Below are 24,347 nucleotides of genomic sequence, written 5' to 3' on the forward strand. Positions count from 1 at the left end.
GCCATCGAGAGCAAAATGAACACCATTGAACCAGTGGCACTTCAGTTGCAAAGCTGGCTCACTTAATGCTTCTCGATAGTTCTCCTATACTACTAAGTATGAGCATCCCCAATTCTGCAACCCGGGGGATTCAAAGGTCTTGTGGGGCGTTACGTTTTGAAAGTAAGCCTCATTTGGGTTTTGGCCTATGAGTTTTATAGGCATGTGCGGGGAAAAACCCAAACTAGTATTGTGACGACACTAATATTGCGATCCCAAGGTTGCTTCGCAAGGAGCTCTTGAAGGAAACCAAAAGACACTCAAAAACATGCAAAAGACATGGGGTTGGCATCCCATTTACATACTCAAAAAGCAAAAAATACAATAGGACCGACATTGCGAACAAAACGGTCCTAACAGATAATCATAAACTACATTGTACTAGACTCATATAAACTCTACTCACCTAGGGATCTCCACAGTATTCTAATTCCCCTCAACTAGCCGGCTCCTCCGAAATCCCAAAATCCTCCTCGTGCGGTGTCGATCCTAACAATTCACGCAAGTAAAGCCATACGTAAGGTTAGTGAATTAATAGAATTAATTACCTTATTAGGGAATTTAGGTTTAGGCATATCACATGAGTCTAGGGTTCCCTAGGATGAGTTCCATGCCATCCTAAAATTCACACTATTTAGGTGATAAGAATTGTCTTTAGGGGAGTGGTTAGGCTAATTTATAAGGTGGGGATAGAGAAATGGGGCTTACAAGGTCCAAATAACCTCATTGGGCCTAGGCTGGTGCATTGGTGGGCTGTTGGGTCAGGCTCGAGCCCAACTCAGTAGGGCAAGGGAGGCCTTAGTGGGCTATAGTCTGACCGCAGCCCACTAGGCACCAAGAAGTGGGTGGGAGGTTTTGCTTAACCCCCCACCCCACTCCATCATCTTCGTCCAAGCAAGGGAGGAGACAAAGGAAGAAGATGCGGCCACCACAAGGCTGACGATGCCAACGATGCAGCCACAAGGCCGACGATGCCAACAACGTAGCCACAAGGCCGAGTAAGGGTACGGCGGTCGGGAGGTGGTAAGAAAAGGGAAAGAAAAAGAGGGGAGGAGGGCTCGACAGTGGTGAGGCATAGCCCGAAGCCACCCGGAGCTACTATCTGTCCTCCTCCCCTACAGGGGAGTGGGAGCAACTTGCCCCATGGCCGGGGTGGCCAACAGGGCGATGAGGCGCACTCCATGGCCGACGGCCATGGAGGTTCCCCTCCCTCATTCACTAAGGGCCCGAAGCCCAGCTAAAGGGGTTTCTCCCCCGTCCCTCCACCGAAGTTCTCGGACCAGCAATTAGACACAAAGTCGTCGGCCATCGAGGACTCCGATGACGATGAAGGGAAGGGGTTGATTTGCTAGAATTTAACGAGTAGCTTACTGAGGGGGTTCCACGGTTGGCTTCGTTGGCTTCGTCGGCTTCATCGACTCTGGCATCGGCAACATGAGAGAAGGAGAGAAAGAGAGAGATGGTGGGGTGGAGGGGAAATACGGGAGGGTGGCTGGGTGGGATGCACGTGCTCGTGTCGGGGATTTTTTTTTTTTATAATTTTCTGGGTGTTACTATATTAGTGTGATGTCTGATCTTATTTTCTTTATAAAATGATGAACCATCATTATATTTATAAATTTATTGTATTATCCTTTAAGAATGATATATATTATTGTATTTTGTGTTTCACTATTTTTAAATTATGGAGATATATATATATCTGATAAGTTTTATACTCTCCACCTTTTATTAAAATATAGTTTTTAGATTTGTAAGTTGTAGAGAAGTAGACGAGGGCTAATTAAATTTATGTTCTATTTTTTTTTTATACTTTGGATGGTTTATTTATGTTGCTCTTATGTAGGTATTTATCTATTTTAAATTATGTTATAGACATATATTCTGAATGCTTGCTGTAGCCTGTGGTACTTTTATTAATATAGTAGTCTTTCAGTCATTAGTGAGTTAATATAGTATTTAAACAGAAAACAGTGTATTTATATCTGACCACCATGCCAATCTTATCAATTAAGCTTAAGAAAAATCTTCACCTACTTAAGTCCACCATCAGAAGTGATCATAATAAAAAAATGTGTGCTATTTCCTCCAAATCCTGATAGGCATACGCTTAGAACAGCACAATAAAAATTTGCCAACGGAACCTGGTAGGCGATAGGCGAATGGTTGAAACTGGTACCTATGAAAAGAACTGCAGATCATTCCCTTTCTCCTCTTTTTCTTTTTTGGCGGCGGCTGGATTGTTGAATGTTATAGAGACTGATGTTCTGATCCATCAGATTCTTGTCAGTCACGCAAGTGGATCCTCTGCTGTGCTGAAACCAAAACTAAAAAAATCCATATCATTTGTATATATTTGTGGATGTCTATGGAGAGAAACATCCAAACGACTGCGACGTTGGTCAATACTGGGAGAGACAGAGAGGGGGGGACCAAAAACGATCTGAGAACATTTTGTTGTCCGGCTTTCTTGATCCCCAAGCAATAAATAACCACCAAATACTCTCTCAAAATTCTTTCAAACTATATTTTTTTTAAATAATATATGACTTCGTAAATTAATTATAAGGAGAGTAGTCTTTTATTAATATATATAATGATTATGTCAATTTTTCAAAGAAACTGATCACAATTATAATATATCTAAACTATACTGGGATAGTTATTTAATCTCACTATCTATACATCATAAGCCAGTAAGACTCTGTCTACTCTGCTACGGATTGCAAACTTTGACAGCTAGTTCGTTGTATAGATTATTTATACTTATTTAAAATATTCTAGCTATAAATAAATTAGTTCTGTGTTATAAATAAGTAACTTGAGTTATAATCATATTGTCAAGCCACAGAGAGATAAGTTATTGTGTTATAAATAAATTAAATAGATTAAGATAATAAACATTAACATAATTAATTTAATAATCAAGTCATAGGTGAATTAACTCGTTTATGATTTGAATTTAATTATATTAAATTAAAACTCGTTTTAAAGATTCCGAATTTTTGTCGGGTCAAACAAATTAATCCTACTTCTCCACAAGGTTTTCAACCTTATTGTAATAGAAAAGGTTTGAGCTAATAAGCGCATTCGTGGTGGCCAAGCAAACAAAAAGAAAACCTCAGATTTCCTAAGATATGCCAACTTGAAACATTGCATGTTCCCCACGACCCCTCAGCATGGATTTCCTTTTTGGATAATAATAATAGATCTGCAGTGTTGAGGCATGACTCACCAACTGCCCTTAAAAGGTTAGATTATTAGAAAACAATAATTTTGAAATTTTCAATTCAAATACTCTTGGTCATTTCTGGTTGAGAGTTTTTCTTATGTAATTTTCAAACCCTAGCTCTTGTTTACTTCCAAATGATTTCATAAAATTGTGTTTATGTTACGATCCGACCAGATAAGTTAACTTGAGTCGAGTCAAATTAGTTACTTAGTTTTATCTTTTTGTTTTGAATTTTAAATAAATCAAATAATCTGCATGTAGATCCGAAACGCTAGAAATTTTATTCTTATAAATAGAGATGAATATATGTTGATAATTATCATTGAGAGAAATATGAGTTTAGCCGGTTATTATTTTCACTCTTATCACTCCATAAGCCCAAGCATATGGAGAAGCAACAAAGGAAAAGATGTAACCCAAAGTTGCCATGGATGAGATCCTCTTTTTCTTTCGCCGTCCCACCTTCTTACAGTAGATGCTAACAAGCCTATTTTGATATATTATTGCCTAATGGCCTACTTCCCACATTGGAATTACCCCCTGAGTGATCGCAACGGCTGGTTCTTTTAGAGGACCTAGCTTTAAGCTTTGCTCTGCTCTGGAGTATAAGTTTTTCTATACTTTTGAACTTCTATCCTAGTGTGCTCTACGGGGAATCCTTAGCTATCTTGCTTGGCTTAAAGGCTTAAAGGAAGCTATCAAGATCTATGGGCAAAATGTGGTTAAGATATTCACAATCTGCAAATTGTAGTTAAGACGGTTAGTAGATTAGTAGAGATTGCCAACTAAAAAACCCACTCCATTATCTATGAAATTAAAGATCTCTCTCTCCATCCTCTGATCCATGTCGGATTCACTAGTAGAGGGAACAACAACCATGCAACAAGTTAGCTCATTTTGCTCTTAGTAACAAGCTTTGTAAACTGTGGTCTAGCCTAGAACTAAAACCTACTTATTTTTGGTAAAACTTGAATGAAACGCGGTCTAAGGACTTTTATTAAAAGAAAACTAAAATGGGTGTGATTTCTAATATTTTAGTAAAATAAAGGGTTTCATTAAGCAATATAAAAAAGGCAAGATATAAATCATGACAAGTTAATTGCCACTCTAGGTATTGTTAAACCTGAATTTTTGACTTTCTAACCTCAAAATTTTATTTATTTATTAAAATAGTTTATCCTACAAATAGAATATTTAAATGGATCCATTTTCAACACGTCAACTACCACTATGGAGAAAAAAAAAAGAACTTCATTTATTAGTATTTTAAAGTATAATAAAACCACATATAAGTTTAACACTTTATTTGGCATATAGCATGCCACCTAATACCATCCACAAAAATATTTTCTATTTTTATAAAATTATGATAGATATTTTTGATTTGATATAAAATAGATAAATCAATAATTAGATTAATGTATGATATAAGGTATAATTTTGATACAAATTATTTATACTCTAAAATATAACTATTATAATATTTAATTGTTATTATGAAATAAGAAATTGAATTACAAACTGAAAAAAAAAGTTATTCAAAGCAAGATGGTAAACAATTTAATAACTTTTTTTGGTTAAAGAAATAGCCCTTTTGGTCAAATATTCTTCAAAAGTGGCCATTTTGCAGGAGTTCCAATAAATAGCAAGCACCACTTGGAAACTAGTTGGAGAGGGAGAGAAGAGGGGCTAAAAGCCTCAAAAATAGCAATGGGAGAAGAGATGGGGAGGCCAAACATGGAGTCTCCTCTTCTCACAAGCTCCTGTACTAGTGAAGAAGGGAAGTTGTTAGCGGAAGTAAAGAAGCAGCTATGGTTAGCAGGGCCATTGATAGCAGGAAACGTCCTGCAGAACATTATCCAGATGATATCAATCATGTTTGTTGGACACCTTGGGGAGCTCTCCCTCTCAGGTGCCTCCATGGCCAGCTCCTTTGCTGCAGTCACTGGTTTTAGCTTGTTGGTATGTCTAGATTGTCCACTCTTTATCTCCTCTGTTATCCAACTGCATGTGTGGCTTATCTCCATGGACGGTTGAGAAATCAATATCTTAGTCTTTGAGGTTGTAGTTGATTGGGACATCCAAAAGACAACCAATTTGATTACTGTTATCCTTTTGTCTTTATGCTAATCTGATTCATTATTCTCCTTTTTTTTATATTGAGAATGGTGCTGATGTAAATTGGGCCTTTCTGTCGTCTTGAATCTATAGTTTAAACAAAAATGTGAGATTGATGAGGCCATTACTAACCTCCTAATGGTGTACTACAGTTATAATATAGATCCAAGCATCTACAGTTATAATGTCGTCTCCATGGACCTTTTGGACATGCAAATCATTTCACAAGAACTCAAAAGTAGCAATAACAAAAGACTCTATAGGTCTTGGAATATTTTGACAAATCTGCCATATTAATTGCAATCTAAATCTACAATATAGATATCATGAAGGTTTCACTTGGTTGTATAATATAGAATTGGGCTAAATTCACTTCGTTCGATTGTAAGTCAAAAATATCAGTGGAATGCTTGCAAGTCAAGAACAAAATCGGAGATCAAGTGATTCGGAAGAAAACTAGTGATATTGTTGTCTTCTGAAGTTTACCATTAGGAATATATCTACGTCTTTCTTTTGTGAACTCCAGGTTCTGGATTATGCCATTCTACGAGTTCTCCACCCTAGTTTTCATACTTCTAGATATGTACTTGACCTCTCCGGACACAGTTTTACCTGAAAAGACTATGGAAGTTGGGCAATTAGGTTCAGATCTCATTTTCTGGTTTTGCTCATTTACTGATACAGTGGAAGGAGTCCTACATAATTATCAATAGGAGGGTGGGGGCTGGGGGTGGAGGGTGTGAGGTCATACAGAATACAATTGGTAAATTCTGTGAGATTCTGTTTGGATTGGTATCTAATTTAAATTAACAATGGCATCGCAAGATATCTTGGGCAAGTTTGAAGTTCTTTGATCTGAAACAGTAAGTCTCCAATCTACGTAAAGAGTGGAAAGGAAAGTACACCAAGATTAATATTACTAGTACAATAATTCCTTTTCTAGTAAAAATCATATGGAATCAGAGGGACACTATTGCAAATTGTAGATAAAATTCTCATTCTGACCTCAAAAGTTAGGTCATATACATGTTTGAAGAAGTGTTTAGTAGTAATTCGGACAACTCAAGACAGTGTTTAATAGTAATTTGAATGAGAGAACTCTTCGAGCAAGGAGCTTGATTGGTGAATTTTTATTACCTTGCCAACTCAAGACAGAGTGTTATTCTGCATGAGGTTCCAAACAACATGTTGAAGAGGCAACCTATATGACAAATACATGAGCAGAGGGACTGTCTCTATGACAAATACATGACCATGTAGTGTTCATGTGGCAAGTCCTAATATCATACTAACCACCTTCTTCTTTCCTCCCCATTTATTTAGACTAATGAAAAATAGTGATGCTATGCCAGAGGAGGTTTTCCCTTCTTTTTTTTCTTCTCTAGTTAGTCATATGCTGACTACTTGTTCTTTTCCATCAGAGGATGCAACTAATGTCGTTGCAATGCCAAAATGAAAAGTTTAGCATATTAATATGAGTTAACGATCCTTATCTTGATATGTCTTGCTATGACGATTCATGTTCTTTGTTATTTTGTCAAAGCATTTTACTATTGAAGTTGGCTGATTTTTCTCTTTGAGGAAAACTGTTACAGTTATGTTGTGTGAACAAAATTGTTTATTTTGTTCTGTGGTTAGATGGGAATGGGAAGCGCTTTGGATACGTTGTGCGGCCAGGCCTTTGGAGCAAAACAATTCTATATGCTTGGTATCCATATGCAAAGGGCAATGCTAGTCCTTATGCTTGTAAGCATTCCGCTTGCCATTATTTGGGCCTGCACGGGCCAAATTCTTCTTTTATGTGGGCAAGATCCAGAGATTGCTATGGAAGCTGGAGTATATGCTCGATGGATGATCCCATCTCTTTTCGCATATGGTCTTCTTCAGTGCCATGTTAGGTTCCTACAGACCCAAAATATCGTTTTTCCAGTAATGCTAAGCTCCGGGATTACTGCATTGCTTCATATACTTGTCTGCTGGATATTGGTATACCAATTAGGCCTTGGCAGCAAAGGTGCTGCACTTGGAAATGGAATCTCTTATTGGATCAATGTGTTACTATTGGCACTTTATGTTAGACTATCAAATAACTGCAAGAAAACTTGGACTGGCTTTTCAAAAGAGGCTTTGCACGATATTCTCAACTTCACCAGATTAGCTGTTCCATCGGCATTGATGGTTTGGTAAGAAAAATAGCATATCCATTTAAGTAACAATTAAGTATTTTGAGTTACTATTCTAACTGTATCATATGGATTGGGACAGCTTGGAGTGGTGGTCGTTCGAGTTTCTGGTGCTTCTTTCTGGTCTTCTCCCAAATCCGAAATTAGAGACATCGGTGCTATCAATAATGTGAGAGCAGCTCTTATAATTTTTCCCTTTTATTGCTTTGAGGAAACAAACTCTAAAGGATGTTGTCAATGATAAGAACAGTACTTAGGTTCCCAATTTAACACATCCAATGCTTCATTATTAAGTTAGCACATATAGCAATGTTATGTGATTAAATAAAAGCTTCTTATTTCCTCAGACTTAACACAGCTTCAGCAGTCTACATGGTTCCTTTTGGTCTTGGTGCTGCAGTGAGGTTAGTTAATATAGATCTTCTTGACAATCTTCTACCTTCTACCATCTTTAATAACTTTAATTCTATTTAACTTTTTTCCTTTTCACAGTACTCGTGTCTCAAATGAACTCGGTGCCGGACGTGGTCAAGCTGCTCGTTTAGCTGTACGTATAGTGTTATTCTTGGCCATTGCAGAAGGTTTGATAGTGGGTTTGGCTCTGGTTTTACTACGTGGTATTTGGGGATATGTATATAGCAATGAAGAGGAAGTGGTGAAATATGTGGCGATTATGTTGCCAATTCTCGCAACATCCCACATTTTTGATGGAATTCAAAGTGTTCTCTCAGGTAAACGACATCCTCTAGTTCATTATCAGTTTCTTATTCTTATATCATTATAGACTAGACACTTGATAATTCTTGAACATGCAGGAGTTGCTAGGGGATGTGGTTGGCAGAAGATTGGTGCTTTTGTTAATCTTGGAGCATATTATATTTCAGGGATTCCTTCAGCTATTCTTTTAGCTTTTATCTTTCATCTGGGAGGAAAGGTGCTTTTCTTCCTATTTTCTTCTTGATTTAAAATTTTGGCTAATGATAGTGTTGATCTCAAGCTGACAAATACGTATGATGATGAATAGGGCCTCTGGATAGGAATCATATGTGGCACTTTTCCACAAGTGTTGATTTATTTAGCTATTACCCTACGCACAGACTGGGAGAAAGAAGTAAGATTCATTGACGAATTCTCTCCCATGCTCCTATTTTCTTGTACTAAATTACTTTTCTGTTATACAATCGCAAGCAGTTCCATAGATGGTAAACTTTGCATCCCTTTGTAGATATATATTTCACTAGCTTTGAAAAGCTTTCAGCAAAAAGGTGAAGGAGCTTCTTCGAAAGCTGCCATATTTTAACCTTTGCTTCATCAAAGTTTATAGAATATTCATTACCAAGAATCTCAAATGTAGTTATCTCAGCTATCTAAAGCATAAAGAAAGTTACCATATGATATGAGCTCTATACTAAGAAACATTTATTTTTCAATTAAATCATAACAATTATAGCGAAGGTTGCTAAAAGGGATAGCACACATGGCAATGTGAAAATTGTCAAATTTTCAATTTGTTTTGTTTGTACAAATTTAAATTTCTTGTATCTGATGATGAAGGTCTATTTATTTCCAGGCAAGGAAGGCAAAGGATAGAGTATTCAGCTCCACAATCCCCACAGAAATAGTAATATGATGTATCAAATACTGAATGGCATTAAATAAAGTTTATAGAATGATGAAAAGGAGAAACTAAATTCAAGCTCGCCATTTTGGTCGTAGAAGTATGTCAAAGTTCATCATCTTCAAATATACACAGCACTGGTATTTGACATGCAGTACTATAACTTCGCTTTTTTGTTTTCTTTCTTTTGAGAAGAAGGGGCAATTAGAAGTATTGTAATTTTGTTAGCATAAGGCCCTGATTTTGAACATTAATTACCTCATTTGAAATTGATGCTTAAACCTAGCCAAATCATCAAACTAGGAAGATGAGGCAATCTTCATTAATTATTGATCTCTTAATCATTATTTAGATTGTGGTTTGGCATGTTCATAAGCTTCGCGAGGTCTAATAATGAAAGGATATATTAGAATTATGCATTTGAGTAGACTAGATTTTTATTTATTTATTGACAAAAGACTATTGGCGAACCCTACAAAAAACACACAATTCAGCATAGCGACCCCTTACCTACCTACGATAATAACATATGGGATGGGTTCAAATCAACACACACAACCCAACAACCCTAGAAAAGAAATTAAAATTGTTAGGTTTTGTGATTAGCAAATTGGTGACTAAATAAGGTTAGTATGATACGATCAGACAGCGTGGGTTAAGTCAGTCGAGCCAACTCGAATTAAATTATTTAGTTAGATTTGCTTATTATTTTAAATTTTAAATAGAGCGAATAATATACATGTGAATCCAATCTACTAGAATTTTACTTCTATAAATAGGAGTGATCATGAGTTGATAATCATGGTGGAATTGATCATTGAGTTTAGTTATTTTATTATCTCGTCCTTATCTTTTATTTCTGTTGTTAGATTATCCTTATCTTCGTACTAGTAGATCATCGCCATAGAACCTCCAAAGCTTCTAAATTCTAGCCACCATCTTTCTCCACAAGCTATCTTACTCTACGGCTATCCACCACCACCCTTGATTGTCTGCCATCCTTCGATGATTGCCGCAACGTCAGATGATTATAATTTTGCTCCATTTTGACTTTCTTTCACTCTTTTATTTATATTTTTCACCCTGTTCTCAGATTTATGTAAAATACAATCATTAGAACCTAACTCATGAGATAACACCCATAAAATTTTTATAATTTTTTTCCGTCAAGATCAATCCAAACTTGGTTTGTAAGATTGGTATCAAAGGTGACGTTCCTTAGTTGATGGTTAGCATAAGATCGAAGAAGATGAACAAAGACGGAGCAACCATAGAGGACTAGGAACTTATCTTCATTCCTGTGAGTGCTTTCTCTACGCTACTTCCATTATTGGCAATTGTTGACAATAAACCCGCACATGGGCAATCATTGAAGAAAGCCACAGAGAGTTTTGAGAGGATCGAGAAGGCTATCCAAGCCATGATGACCATTCTCCTAGCCTAGCAAGACCAACCTGCTGCCAGCACCACCGGCTATAGCAAAAACTAGCCCCTACGGTGAGAATAATTTAAGCCGTGAGGGAAGGGACGAGCTAAGCCAAACCATGGCCTTACCCCCTCCTCCGGTCTCAGTGGAGACCCCTCACCACCACACACCATCTCAACCGTTGCTGTAGTGCCAGAGCAGTGGCACTAGGGTCGTCTTCCCACTCGCGACAGTGATGATTTAGGGCTGGCCCAAACGACCATGTTCAGTTCCTTCAATAGGACCCCCGCACCTAAGATAGGTCGGGGGCAAATGAAGGAAACGACTGAAAGACCACCATCGATGACTCCCTATGCTATAACAAAATCATGGCCGGTGGCCACAAGTCCGATGCTCCAGCGACCATCGGTGGCCACAGTTAGCTTTCACTAGCCAACTACAAGCCTATGGTGGCCACCGCAGCTATCGGAGATTGTCGCATGGCCAAACTCGCCGACCATGCTCGAGGCGATTTTGCTTGAGCCAAGCCACATCGGGGTGGCTTTTATTGGCCTCTTCATCATCACGACTCCATTGCAGTGGAGCCATGGCCACTAATCGCAGCCACTAGGGGCTGGTGGACCCATCGATGATGCTCCATGGCTACCACTGTAGCAACCCAATCCTGAACTCGATAATTGGTTTTCACCACCGCTTAGTGCCACTCTACCACTACAAGAACCACCTAGAGGTTGACTGTCAGTGGCCCACAATGTTGCTGAGCCGCCGTCGGTGCCCAAGCAGCCCACAGCAATCCCTAGGCCGAAAAGTACTTTTAGCCCTAGGGAGAGGGTCTCTAAAGCGTGCTGAATTTTTACCGATCCGACTTAATCACCTCATATGAACCAGTTTTGAACTTATATACATGATCCCAAGCCTGAGTACGAGCTCAATGACAACTAGTGGAACAACCTGGTGGTCCCGCATCAACTAACTAAGCTATAACTGCATGTAGACCCATGGACCCATAAGCACAACATAAGCTAGAAGATCCAGCTCACGTACTAGTCACCTTGAGGATAAGGTATCAGAAGCATGGTAGATCGCTATGATCCAACCACATGGGTTAAATCAGTCGAGTTAAATTATTTAATTAGATTTGCTTATTATTTTAATTTCAAATAAAGCGAATAATCTGCATGTGAATCTAATCCGCTAAGATTTTACTCTTATAAATAAGAGTGTCATAATTTTATAATAATGGTGGAATTGATCATTGAGTTTAGTTATTTTATTATCTCATTCTTATCCTTTTTTTTCAGTCGTTAGATCGTCCTTATTTTCGTAGAATATATTATAAGCCATCATTTTCCTCTATGAGACACCCTACTATATGACCATCTATCACCACACTTGGCCATCCGCCACTCTCCGACGACCACCGTAATGGTGAATAACTATGATTATACTGTATTTTGACATTTCTTCACTAATATTTTTGACTTTTCATCCGAACCTCAAATTCACGTGAAACCAAAGCCATTAAAACCTCCCTCTTGTAATATCTTTGCAACACCACTTCTATCCACATCTATTTTTCTAAATTGAATAAAATCGACTACCATTTACCTAACAAAGCTCTATTCATATCAAAGAGAGGTCACCCCCAGACCACCAAATTCTTTCTTCATGCAAACTTTTCTCCAATAAATCAGAGAGTATACTTTTTTCCCATCAATTCCTTTCCACAAAAAATTTCTTCTTAATCTATCTATTTTATTATTCACTCAGATGGGTAAATTAAAAAATGAAAGGTAATAAAGAGAGATGAAGTTCAAATCAGAGTTTCTAAGAGTTATTTCCCAACCTCAACCCCTCCCCTTTCCATGTGAGAGCATTTTCTTTTCCCATCCAGCAAGTCTCTTTTCAATCTTATCTATAACTTGCAATCAGTCACCTTTCCTTTTTTTTTAATTGTCATGCAGAGGTAATCCCAGATACTTAATGAGAAGTTTTTCTACCTTACAATTTAAAATATTAGTCGGCCTCTTTTTTGTTAGGATTAGCTCTCAAATGGATAAGAGAGCTCTTCTCAAAATAATTTTCATTCCTGAAACTACGTCAAAACAATAGCGGATAAATTTCAACCCCTGTTTTGAGGAAAATAAGAGTATCATTTATATATTGCAGATTAATAACCCTTAAGCTCTCACGTTTTCTCCCAAACCACATAAACCATCTGCCACCAATATAAAAACAAATAGGATAATAAATAATCCTCTTGTAGTACCTCCTTCTGACATCTAAAATATTTTCCCAAATCTCTATTAATTATTATTGTCGTATACCCAGTTGAGATTGACTACATGACCTAACTTATCTAGTTCTCAGAGAATCCTCCCCATCTTAGCACATCATAATGAAAATCCTAACTTACTGTATCATAGGCTTTTTCAAAGTCAAGTTTCAATAAGAATTCCTCACCTTTGCTTTTCTTTTACTCCCAAAATTATCTCATATGCACACATTATACTATCCGAAGTATACCTATTTTTAATAAAACATTTTGGCAATCTTCAGTGAGATCCTCAATCACACTAGACAATCTAGTAGTGAAAACTTTTGTGACAATTTTATAGCTATAGTTTATCAAGCTAATATGTTACTTGTCAATTCTTTCAGCATCATATTTCTTAGGGATAAGCACTAACATTGCATAATTTAGCTTGTGCAAAGCATCGTGTCCCTCTTACACATCCTGATATACTTTCAACAAATACTTCTTTATCAACTCTCAAAACTTACAAAAGAACTTCATACTAAAGCCATTAAGACTTGGTGCTTTGTTTTCTATCATAAAATGCCTTAAAATCTCCTCCTTAGTATAAGGTTGTCTCAACCAAAATTAAGACTAGGAGATTTAAATATAGTCCCAACTTACAAAATTCCGATAGCTCTCTCTTCCTCTAATCATTTATAGCCCCAAATAAATTTTGGTAGTAAGCAATGATATGAGATCTAATTTTTATTTAGTCTCTCACCAGCTCCCCTTCAAACAATAAAGAACTAATATTATCTTTTTGTCCTACCATTAGCTATCATATGCAAATGAACTATATTTAAATCTCTAGCAGTCAACCACATTTGCCTAGATCTCTACTGCCAAAGCAGCTCCTCATCTTTGTATTGTTGGTTTAGTTTGACCATCAAATCCTCTTTATTAGCCAACTCTCTAACAGTTAAATTGATATTTTTCTCTAGGAGATCTAAAGCATTAAGGCTCTCAAGCCACCTTTCTTTTGGACCTGATCAACTTTTATTAATCTTACTCCAACCTCTAGGCCTTGTCTCACTTTCTTTATCTTAGTAGCCCAGATATCCATGGCCAAATGTCTCAACAAGGTGGTTGGAAACATGGCAAAATGATGTGATTCAGATCTGATGGGATCATATCAAACAACATTGAGCTCAATGGTCAAGCCAACTTATTGTTTACTTATTTAGGAGATGACTCAGTTGATTGATTAAGTTACCTACTATATTGAGGCATCTACTATTTTAATAGTCCTAGCTAATTAAGTCATCTACTAATTTGAGTCTAATTTGTTAAATTATTTATTTGGTTTAGTTGAGTTGCTTATTATAATAGGAGACTGAATTCAAGTCCGAGATAGGTTAGCCTCCTCATTTTTTTATTAAGCAATATTTGACTTTATCTCCAAAAATCATATATTTCCTCTCATTCACCATCTCGTTCTCTCTTTCTCTTTCACATTATCTCATCTCTAGCCATCGCCCACCACTATAGGCCGGCGCCCTGCTTCTCCCTTTATCTGCTAATCCCCATAGTCTCTTAGGGCCAGCCACTCCTCCCTCCTCTTCTCCTCTACTATTTGATCTAACCCCTAACAAAACCTTTCCTTGCTGCCCACACCGTAGCCACCATCATCTAGATATGGCCACACCATCTCATAGATAAAGCTAACCATATCTCCACCAATTTCACTACCAACCTTGAAATCCTACTACCTTTAAAATGCACCATCTTCTATCTTCTTAGATCTCCACATCTCCTTGCTGCCTAACATCACCATCAAACCACACAAAGCTTCCATGTAATCCACCACCTTCGCAACTCTCCTCTATTAACTATGTCAACCTCATCAATTCTATATCATGATGACATTACTACAATGGCGATGCTCGTAACCGTAGTGACAATGATGGTGGTGGCGGCACATGTGGCAATAAGGCTTCATGGTTGCACATCTCCATATAGGCTCAAGTATTTTCAACCATAGGTAATTGTAGCTCATGAACGACTAGCCAAATTAGGGAAGCCAACATTTTCATGTTGGTGGCATCGATGGTATAACCCAAGGAAGGGCTTGCTCTAATACCAAATTGACCTAGGACCGCAAAAAAGTTTCATTACTATGGTCCGGAAGTGATGTGCTGATGTGATCTAAGTCAGAACGAATCAAGTCATACGAACATTAGGCTTGATGAATTGAGTTTAATTATCTTATTTATTCTGCTTGTATAGTTTAGTTAGAGTCTAAGTAGGTTAGAGTTTATTTAATTAGCTAAATTCAGTTTAGTTAACTTCTGCGTAGCTTCAGAAAAATATTCTACAAATATTCAAAAGTAATTCGTATATTATGGAACCATTTAAAGAAGATTGATGATGTCCTGATCTATAACTTTCGTATTTAAGATTTCTCTATATTAGAACTCTATCTTTAGAAGAATGAAAAAATATTTCAAAAAAGATAAGAAAGGTTGATTTAGCTAAGTCATGATTATCTCTAGGTCATGTTTATCTTTAATATAAGCTAATAAAAGAAATTCTAATTAAAGTCGATCTAGGGTTAGCCTCTATAAATATGTCGAGTGTAGCCCTAATTGATTATCATGGAATAAAAGCGTTGAATGAATATGGAGTTAAACTAAGTTAAGTTTATTTACCTTGCATTTACCGTTTTATTGTAGCCATTTGATTGTCTTTACCATCATAAGAGTAGATCATAATCGTAGAAACATTTCAAGCATCCAGACCCTAACCACCACCTTCCTCTAGCAACCACCATACTTTACGGTCGTCCACTACCCTCTGATGACAAACCGCAACGTTGATTAATTACTATTCTGCCCTACTTTGGCCTTGCTCCACTATTTTAATCATAACTTTTTATTCGAATCTCTAATTGATTTCATTCCAAAGCAATTAGATCCGAAAATTCTGAGATTACTACCCTCAAAATCTCAGGGTCATCCTACAGACAAATCATTCTAGATCTAGTTCATAACATTGGTATCAGAGCCGATGTTCCTCAGACAATAGTGAACATGTGATCCAAAGCTAACCTAGGGGAGATCGCGGCCATGGAGGACCAAAAACTCATCTCCATTTCTATGGAGATTTCTTCAGCACCACCAGCAACCCCCGATGATGCCCTACCAGCATGGGCGTAGGCGTTATTCAAAGAACTTTAGACGAATTGAAAGAGAACTCGAAGGAGATCCAAACTACCCTCAATAACTCATTTCAGGCCTTGACAGAGGTCCTACTAGTCACCCTCCACCTCCCTACACCACTAGCACCGTCGACCACAGTGAAACCAACCTCCCCACGGCATAAAGTCCAAACCATGAGGGAGGGGAAGTGCCAGCCCAAACCGTGACCTAAGCACCACCTCTAGCTATGGTAGAGCTCCTACCATCTCTGCAAATTGTTTCCACCATCGACATGATGCAGGAGCAGCCCCCGACGACAGTCTCGATCGTGGTGTAAAATACAGGTCAAAATCCTAGTCTTCCACCAATGGTGATCTAAGCACTTTTGATCTAAGCCACCACCGATAGCACCTTCCTTAGACAGCCATATCTGAACCATGGCCTAAACTGCATACGCTAAGACCTTGGCTTGAACCACCCATAGCTAGGATTTGGTCTAAGCCAACTATGGCTAAGGCGGATTATGGCTCAAACCAGCGAGCCCTAGAGAAGAAACCACCATGGGGCCCTCTTTCACGTGGTAGATGGGAACACAAGGAGATCGAGGACATAAGGTTTGAGAACTTATGAAGGTCTAAAAACCACCATGGACACCTTGAGGACAAGGTAGACGGAAGCATGGTGGATTGATGCAATTCGAGTCAGATTGGATCACATCATAGATACATTGAGCTTAATGAATCAAGTTTAGTTATCTTATTTATTCTGCTCATATAGTTTAGGTAGAGTCTAAGTAGGTTAGAGTTTATTTAATTAGTTAAGTTCAGTTAGTTAACTTCTGCATAGTTTTAAGAAAATATTCTAAAGATATTCAAAAGTCATCCAAATATTATGGAACTACTTGGAGAAGATCGACGATGTCCTAATCTATAACTTTCATATTCAAAGTTTCTCCAAATTATGACTCTATCTTTGGAAGAACAAAGAAATATTTTGAGAAAGATAAGGAAAACCTGATTTAGTTAAGTCATATTTATCTCTAGGTCATGTTTATCTTTAATATAAGCTGAGACAAATCCTAATAAAAATAGGTCCAAGGTTAACCTCTATAAATATATGGAGTATAACCCTAATTGATTATCATTGAATGAAAGTGTTGCATGAATATTGAGTTAAGTTAAGTTAAGTTTATTTACCTAGCATTTATCCATTTATGTAGCCATTATATTATCTTTATCTTCATAGGAATAGATCATAACCATAGAAACCTTTTAAGCATCCAAACTCTAGCCACCACCTTCCTCCAGCAGCCACCATACTTTACGACCATCCATCATCACTCTTGGCCATCCACCACCCTCCGACAATCGTTGCAACATCGGTTAATTACTATTCTGCTATATTTTGACCTTGCTTCACTATTCTAATCATAACTTTTCATCTGAATCTCTGATTGACTTTATTCGAAAGCCATTAGATCTGGAGCTTCCGAGATTACTACCCTCAAAATCTCAAGATCATCCTATGAACGAATCGTTCCAGATCTAATTCATAACATGTGCACCGAGTATGGTGAGTGCATGTTGGCTTTGACTAACAAATGAGGGTCTCAAACTTTTGGAAGTAATGCACATCGAAATAGAGGGGTGCACATTGCTATAGGTGTATTTTGCACGGTTGGTTTATTTTAACTTGCTGGTGCGGATTGGGCTATAGTTGGTGTATCCAAGGATTGCAAGAGGCCAATTGGTTATGGAGGGGCCTAAGATTGGGTAATGGACATGCTTGGCTTGGAGATTGAAGGATCTAGGGTTTTCATACGTTAGATGGCTGACTACGATTGACATGGATGGTAGGCAGAGAGTGTCGAGTAGAGTACTCTCAATTGGATTGTATACAACTATAAAGAGGGTTGTGATGATGAGGAGGAAGGCCAAAAAGGGGATAAGGCAGCTAGGGTTAGGGAGAGGTCGAATGTAGGAGAGATAGCAAGAGAGGAAGAGAGAGAGAGAGAGAGAGAGAGAGAAGAAAAGATTAATTCCTTCAATAATTTCAAAATCAATGCCTAAGGATTCAAGATATAAGGTCTTATTTTTGAGAAATGAAATAAGGTGTCTGAAGGTAACTAAAACAAAATAAGAAACAAACTAAGAAAAAACTACAAATCTAGCTTTTATATCTCTCTTTGATTAGATCCTAATTCTGTCCTAGATAGACTACAAATCTGATGTGAATATGAAATAAAAAAATATAGATCCCAATATTACTGAATCAATCTATTTGATTTCACATTTTTCTAACATCCTATGAATATATTTTGATTATTTTTTTTTGAACTACGCTGACTGTAAATTCTTGCAATTCGGGGACTCTGAGCTAGTTTGAACTAAAACTCAACTCGGGCTTACTGCATAACAAACTATTAGTGTAAAACATTAATTTTTGCATTTGATTTTTCTTTCCTTCATTAAATGCATAGGAAATTTCTCTTCTTTATCATCTCAATAAAAAATAGTTTAAATTGGGAAAGAAACAGTTAAGATGACATACCTTACCAAGGAAGGAAAAAGTAGACCTGATATCTAAAGAAGAAAAACTACACTTTTCTTGTAAATCACCTTATTCAGGTTTGTCATGTATAAGGTGCATGTAGTAAATAGTTTTAGGTTTTTAATGTTGGCAATTGTGTATAAAATATTCTAAGTATTTTTATACATGTACATGAGCATTTATACAAGTCTAGAAAGTATTTGGTTTGAAGAATTGCAAGATCAACGGAGAAAAGTTTTTAAGTTCACATCGCGTTCACAGCGCGTTCGCACAGACAATAACCTGTGTTTTAAAGCGCGTTCGAACGCGAGTGCAAGCGTTCACACAAACAAATAGCAGCGTTCACAAATGCGTTCGAACGTGAGTGCAGGCGTTCGCACAGATAGAAAATGGCGTTCACAAGCGTGTCCGAATGCGAGAGTAGGCATTCGCACAAATAGTGAGTGTTGTTTCTGCGTGCTTTCGAACGCAGTCATGGGCCGTTCGAACGCACCCTACTACGTTCACAGCGTGTTCACACATCTAGAGGAGTGTACTTGCCCATTCGAATGCAACCTATGAAAATCAAGCCACCACGTTCGCACACACTTGGGCCCGTTCGAAGGCACCTGAGATCAAGTCAAGCCGTTTGAACGCAACCGGGCAGCGTTCGAACACACCTACGAAGTTTGCAATTTTTGAGCTTTCATGAGTTTTGATAATACTTGGATTTGCCTCTATCTTGAAGATCATATATAAGTATTGTGATGCCCTAACTATAGGGTAGTTGGTGAAGCAATTTTGAAGGAGACTTCTTGAGACTACATCGTTTCTTCAAAACAAGGTCCTACTCTTCTACAAGGCTTAATCTTTCGTCTTAAGGGCTATCTAAATGAAAGATCAATCTCGAGGGCTATTGAGGTTGGATATCAATCATGAGAAGTAATGAATCGTGAGTTATAGTGAGCAAGACTAAAAGGAACAAAGTCGTGGCAATCGATGGGTTGTTTTGTGAGTCAGTCTTGTAACTGCTACTATTCTAGTGATTGGCTTTGATTCGAGTTTGGATCCATGGTTTTTTTCCGTTTGGGTTTTTCCATGTTGAAATCTTGGCGTCCATCTTTGCTTTTATTTTTTAATATTTCTTCCACTTCTTACTTAAGCAAAGGAGTGATATCATTAGCTAGGGTTTAGATATATACGTGTGTCTAGGTGTTCTTTCAATTGGTATCAGAGCGGGTTCTCTCATCTTTAAAGAGAGATTAGATAGGCATGAATTTTTATAAAAATGGACAATCGTCTATTAGACCACCTATTCTAGATGGATCAAATTATGGATATTAGAAAGTTAGAATGATAGCTTACTTAAAGTCTATAGATGAGCGAGTATGGATTTCCGTTGTAAACGGTTGGAGTGCACCAATGTACATGGTGAATGATAAGCTTGCTAAGAAACCGATGGAGTCGTGGGATAGGGCAGATTATAAAAAAGTTGGATGGAATAGCAAGGCAATAAATGTAATTTTTAGTTGTGTTTCCTCGGAAGAATTTAGAAGAATTTCTACTTGTGAAATAGCAAAAAAAGCTTAGACGATCTTAGAAACTACTCATGAAGGAACCATGGCTGTAAAACTTTTGAAACTTTAGAGGCTGACTACTAGTTTTGAAACTCTACGTATGGAGGAGAATGAAACATTTGATAAGTTCTATGCAAAGTAAAGTGATATAGTCAACTTCAGTTTCAACCTAGGAGAGAAAATTCCTGAAAATAGAATTGTTCGCAAGATCCTTAGGTCTCTCCCAGAAAGGTTTCAGGCGAAAGTTATAGCTATTGAGGAAAGTAAGGACATCGATTTTATGAAGGTTGAATAATTGGTAAGAAATCTACAAACGTTTGAGTCCAACCTTTCAAAACCTAGGAAGTCCAAAGGGATGGCCCTAATCACTGTTAAACAAAATTTAGAGGAGTCTGATGATGAAGGTGATTTGGATGTTGAGATGTTGGCCATGTTTGTTAAAAAGTTCAATAAATTTTTTCGAAAGTCAAACGAGTTGAATGCTGAAAAACTTGAGAAAAGCAAAGCTTTTGTGAGAAAAAAGAATCCTGTGAATTCGAATACTGGGGTGAGTAACAACAATGTGAAATAGAAAAATAAGAATTCTGATAATAAAGTTTGATGTTTTGAATGTTCTGATTTTGGACACATCGCATTAGAATGCCATAATCATCTTAAGAGGAAGGGTAAAGCTATGAAAGTCACTTGAGATGACTTAGATGAATCCGATGATGATTTTGATAGTACAGATGATCAGGATGTGTTACTAGCTAAGGAAGAAGAATCAGAAATACAAAAGGCATATAATGATTTGTACCTGGAGTCATTCAAACTCAAGAAGAGCAATCTTAAACTACTTTAGCGAATCAAGGTAATCGAACCAAAAAGAAATCAATTTGAGAAGAAATACAAATTGAAACTTGAACGTGTCAAAAACCTTACTTAATAACTTGATGATGCGAAAGATAAGATAAAGGCTGATGAAATTGAGCTAGAGCGATTGCAGAAGAAAGTGACATTTCTTAAAGGGAAGAATAAACTTGACGAGATTTTAAACGCTCAGATTTCTAAAAAGACAGGTATGGAGTTGGATACATTGGTAATTCAAATAATAATAAAACTATCTTTGTTTTTACAAGTATACAAAAGGAAGAAAACCTGAGGTCATCAATCGCATTTACAAAGCAATCCTAGATGAATGTCTCTAAACTGAAGATGAATCAACAAATTAGTAAATCTTCAACCGCGTAAAAAGTAAACTTTAGACATACTCCTCGACAAAAGGTGAGTAAAAAAGGATTTGTTCAGACATGCTTTCATTGTGGTATTCTAGGGCATATTCAATCACATTGCAAATTTTTACAAAAACCTAGGAGTGCCTTCATTTATGGAGTGAAAACAAAAGCCATATGGGTCAAGAGAAGTGACTTGAAATGTTATATTGTGCATACTGTCTTGAAAGTTTTAAATTTTGACTTATGGTATTTAGACAGTGGCTATTCAAGACATATGTCGGGCGACATATCCTTATTTTCTAATGTCGAAGAGCATGAAGGGGAGTTGTGACATTTGGAGATGGTAATTCATCTAAGGTAATAGGTAAGGAAAAGGTAAGTACTCCAAGTGTTCCTATTCATGAAAATGTTCTTTATGTTAAAAATTTAAAAGCAAATCTACTAAGCATCAGTCAATTTTGTGATGAAGATTATGAGGTAAAATTCTCTAAAAATGATTGTACTATTTTAGATCATGAGGGTAATGTTACATGTTTTGGATCTAGAACATCGCTATGTTATTGGAACGTCACATAAACTAAAATGTAATAGTACTTCTTTTGACATTGCGGATATTTGGCATCAACGTCTTGGACATGTGAATCACAAGGAATTGTTTAATCCTTCCAAACAAGAAGTGGTAAAAAGAATAGCTAAGATGAAGGAAATGTCAAAAAAAGTGTGCGGTTCGTGTCAAATTAGAAAACAAATTAGGATCTCACACAAGAAAGTAAATGCAGCTACCACTGATCGTGTGTTACAATTAGTCAACATGGACTTAATCGGGCCAACAAAAACGGAAATCTTGGAGGTAAATGGTATATATTCTTAATGGTCGATGATTACTCTAGATATACCTGAATTGCCTTTTTACGTGAGAAGTCTGAAACCTTTAAAGTTTTTAAATCACTATGTTTGAAACTGTAGAATAAAAAATCTACTACCCTAGTTAAGATTCGTTCTGATCATGGTAGAGAATTTGAAAATGAAAATTTTTCTATATTTTAATATTCTCTTAGTATTTAGCATGAATTTTCAGCTCCTATAATTCCACAACAGAACGGAATTGTGGAGAGAAAGAATCGTGTTGTGTAAGAAATGGCCGGTTGTTGCAGGGAGATACAAACACAATTTTGGAACTCGTTCGATAATCTATGAAAAGCCGGTTGTTATCTCTGATTTTGCCACCTTGGGGATAGAAAAGATGTTCACTAAGCAAGGATGGTTGTTAGTGTGTCAGATGGACGGGACAACGTATGTGGAGGTTGTCCGGGAGTTTTTCAATAATACCACTCTTTTGGAACGATGTATACGGTCCACCGTCCGAGGGTTATCCATGTATCTGAACTCTAAAGTCATCCGTGCTGAATTCCAACTTCCTAATGGCGAGTTCCAATATCCCTCTTCTAAGCCTCTTCCTACTGTCCAAGATTTTGCTGGTGATGTATTAATACAAAGGGAAGAGTGGATAGGTAACATGATGCCACATGTGAAACTGACATCGATGGCTCGCATGTTACATCTCATCTGTCTCTACAACATCACTCCGAAGACTTAGCATTCCAGTATCAGTCAGGACCGGGCCTTCCTCCTTCATGCGATACTATTAGGGGTTTCTATTGATTTGACTGCTATAATATATGATTCTATTTTGACTGCTGCACAAAAAGAAGCTCCTCGTGAGGGTTTGTCATTTGGTATTTTCATCACCAAACTGTACATGCAGAGTGGTGTGAGAGTGGACACCACAGAAGCATCAGTTACTACCTAGAAACTATTGGATCGGATCACAATTAAGAGGAGTCAAACTCATGATCCATCGTCTCCTTACAAGCCAACCTCCTCTTCTGTCGTTGAACGTTGATCACACCGAGACAGTTCTGACGACAGCTCTGACGATGACTTATATCACCCTAAGAGAGAGTTTCCACAGTTCTCTGCATAGTTTGATCAGCTTAGCACTCAGGTGCAGGACTTACAATTGGTCATGAATGACTTACAGGTTGAGCAAGCTTGTCAGGGGAGAGTGCTTGACTCGGTTTTGTTGATCCTCTATCGTCAGTTTCCTCCTAGTTCTTAATGTTTGGTAATTTGTATCAAAAATGGGGAGAGTTAGTTTAGAAGAGATCGTGTGTTTAGGGGGAGTAAGGAGTGAGTTTAGGAGTTTAGGGGGAGTTTATTGTATGATAATTTGCTTGATAACTTGTGTTTGCTTGATAACTTATGTTTGCTTGATAACTTGACATGTATTATTGTGTTTGAATTGTTTAGTGAATGCATGATCTTTCACTTCAAGTTATTTTCACTTGATCTTGGATTGGTAGACTTGTTGAATGCTCATTTAGGATTCTTTGTAATTATTGTAAGCTAGATATTTTGTCACAAATTGCCAAAGGGGGAGATTGTTAAGTTTTTAGTATTGGCAATTGTGTACAAAATATTCTAAGTGTTTTTATATATATACATGAGCATTTATATAAGTCTAGAAAGTATTTGGTTTGAAGAATTGCAAGATCAAAGGAGAAAAGTTTTCAAATTCACATCGCGTTCACATCACGTTCACAGCCTCTTCACAACGCGTTCGCACAGACAGTAACTTGTGTTTTTAAGTGCGTTCGAACGTAAGCGTAGGCATTCACACAGATAGAGAGCAGCGTTCATAAGCGCGTTCGAGCGCGAGCGTAGGCATTCGTACAGACAGTGAGTGCTATTTCTGTGGGCGTTCAAACGGAGTCATATGCCGTTCGAATGCACCCTGCTATGTTCACAGTGCGATCACACATCTAGAGGAGTGTACTTGCCCGTTCAAACGCAACCTGTGAAGATCAAGCTACCGCGTTTGAATGCACTTGAGCGTTCGAATGCACCTGAGATCAAGTCAGGCCGTTCGAACGCACCTACGAAGTTTGTAATTTTTAGACTTTTGTGAGTTTTGA

The 24,347-nt window shown here is 37.4% G+C and overlaps 1 protein-coding gene across 1 annotated transcript; it reads left to right on the plus strand.

The window, feature by feature from the left end:
- The first annotated feature begins 4,916 nt into the window (after positions 1–4,916).
- Positions 4,917–9,541, plus strand: LOC140765977 (protein DETOXIFICATION 16-like). The gene is made up of 8 exons (XM_073105337.1): positions 4,917–5,233; positions 7,028–7,572; positions 7,655–7,741; positions 7,920–7,976; positions 8,065–8,303; positions 8,388–8,506; positions 8,597–8,683; positions 9,143–9,541. The coding sequence occupies exons 1-8, from the start codon at positions 4,982–4,984 to the stop codon at positions 9,200–9,202; spliced, it is 1,446 nt and encodes a 481-aa protein (XP_072961438.1). The 5' UTR covers positions 4,917–4,981; the 3' UTR covers positions 9,203–9,541.
- The last annotated feature ends 14,806 nt before the right edge of the window (positions 9,542–24,347 follow it).

This window comes from Typha angustifolia, chromosome 8, assembly GCF_048772165.1.
Source record: "Typha angustifolia cultivar Huaian chromosome 8, ASM4877216v1, whole genome shotgun sequence".
NCBI classification, from domain to species: Eukaryota; Viridiplantae; Streptophyta; class Magnoliopsida; order Poales; family Typhaceae; genus Typha; species Typha angustifolia.

What these genes read in the sequence shown, in the direction of transcription:
- LOC140765977 (XM_073105337.1), top strand. Translation starts at nt 4,982, where the DNA reads ATGGGAGAAGAGATGGGGAGGCCAAACATGGAGTCTCCTCTTCTCACA. An exon ending in ACATCGGTGCTATCAATAAT is followed by an intron (nt 7,742 to 7,919) that starts GTGAGAGCAGCT and finishes TTATTTCCTCAG; the next exon opens with ACTTAACACAGCTTCAGCAG. An exon ending in AATTCAAAGTGTTCTCTCAG is followed by an intron (nt 8,304 to 8,387) that starts GTAAACGACATC and finishes TTGAACATGCAG; the next exon opens with GAGTTGCTAGGGGATGTGGT.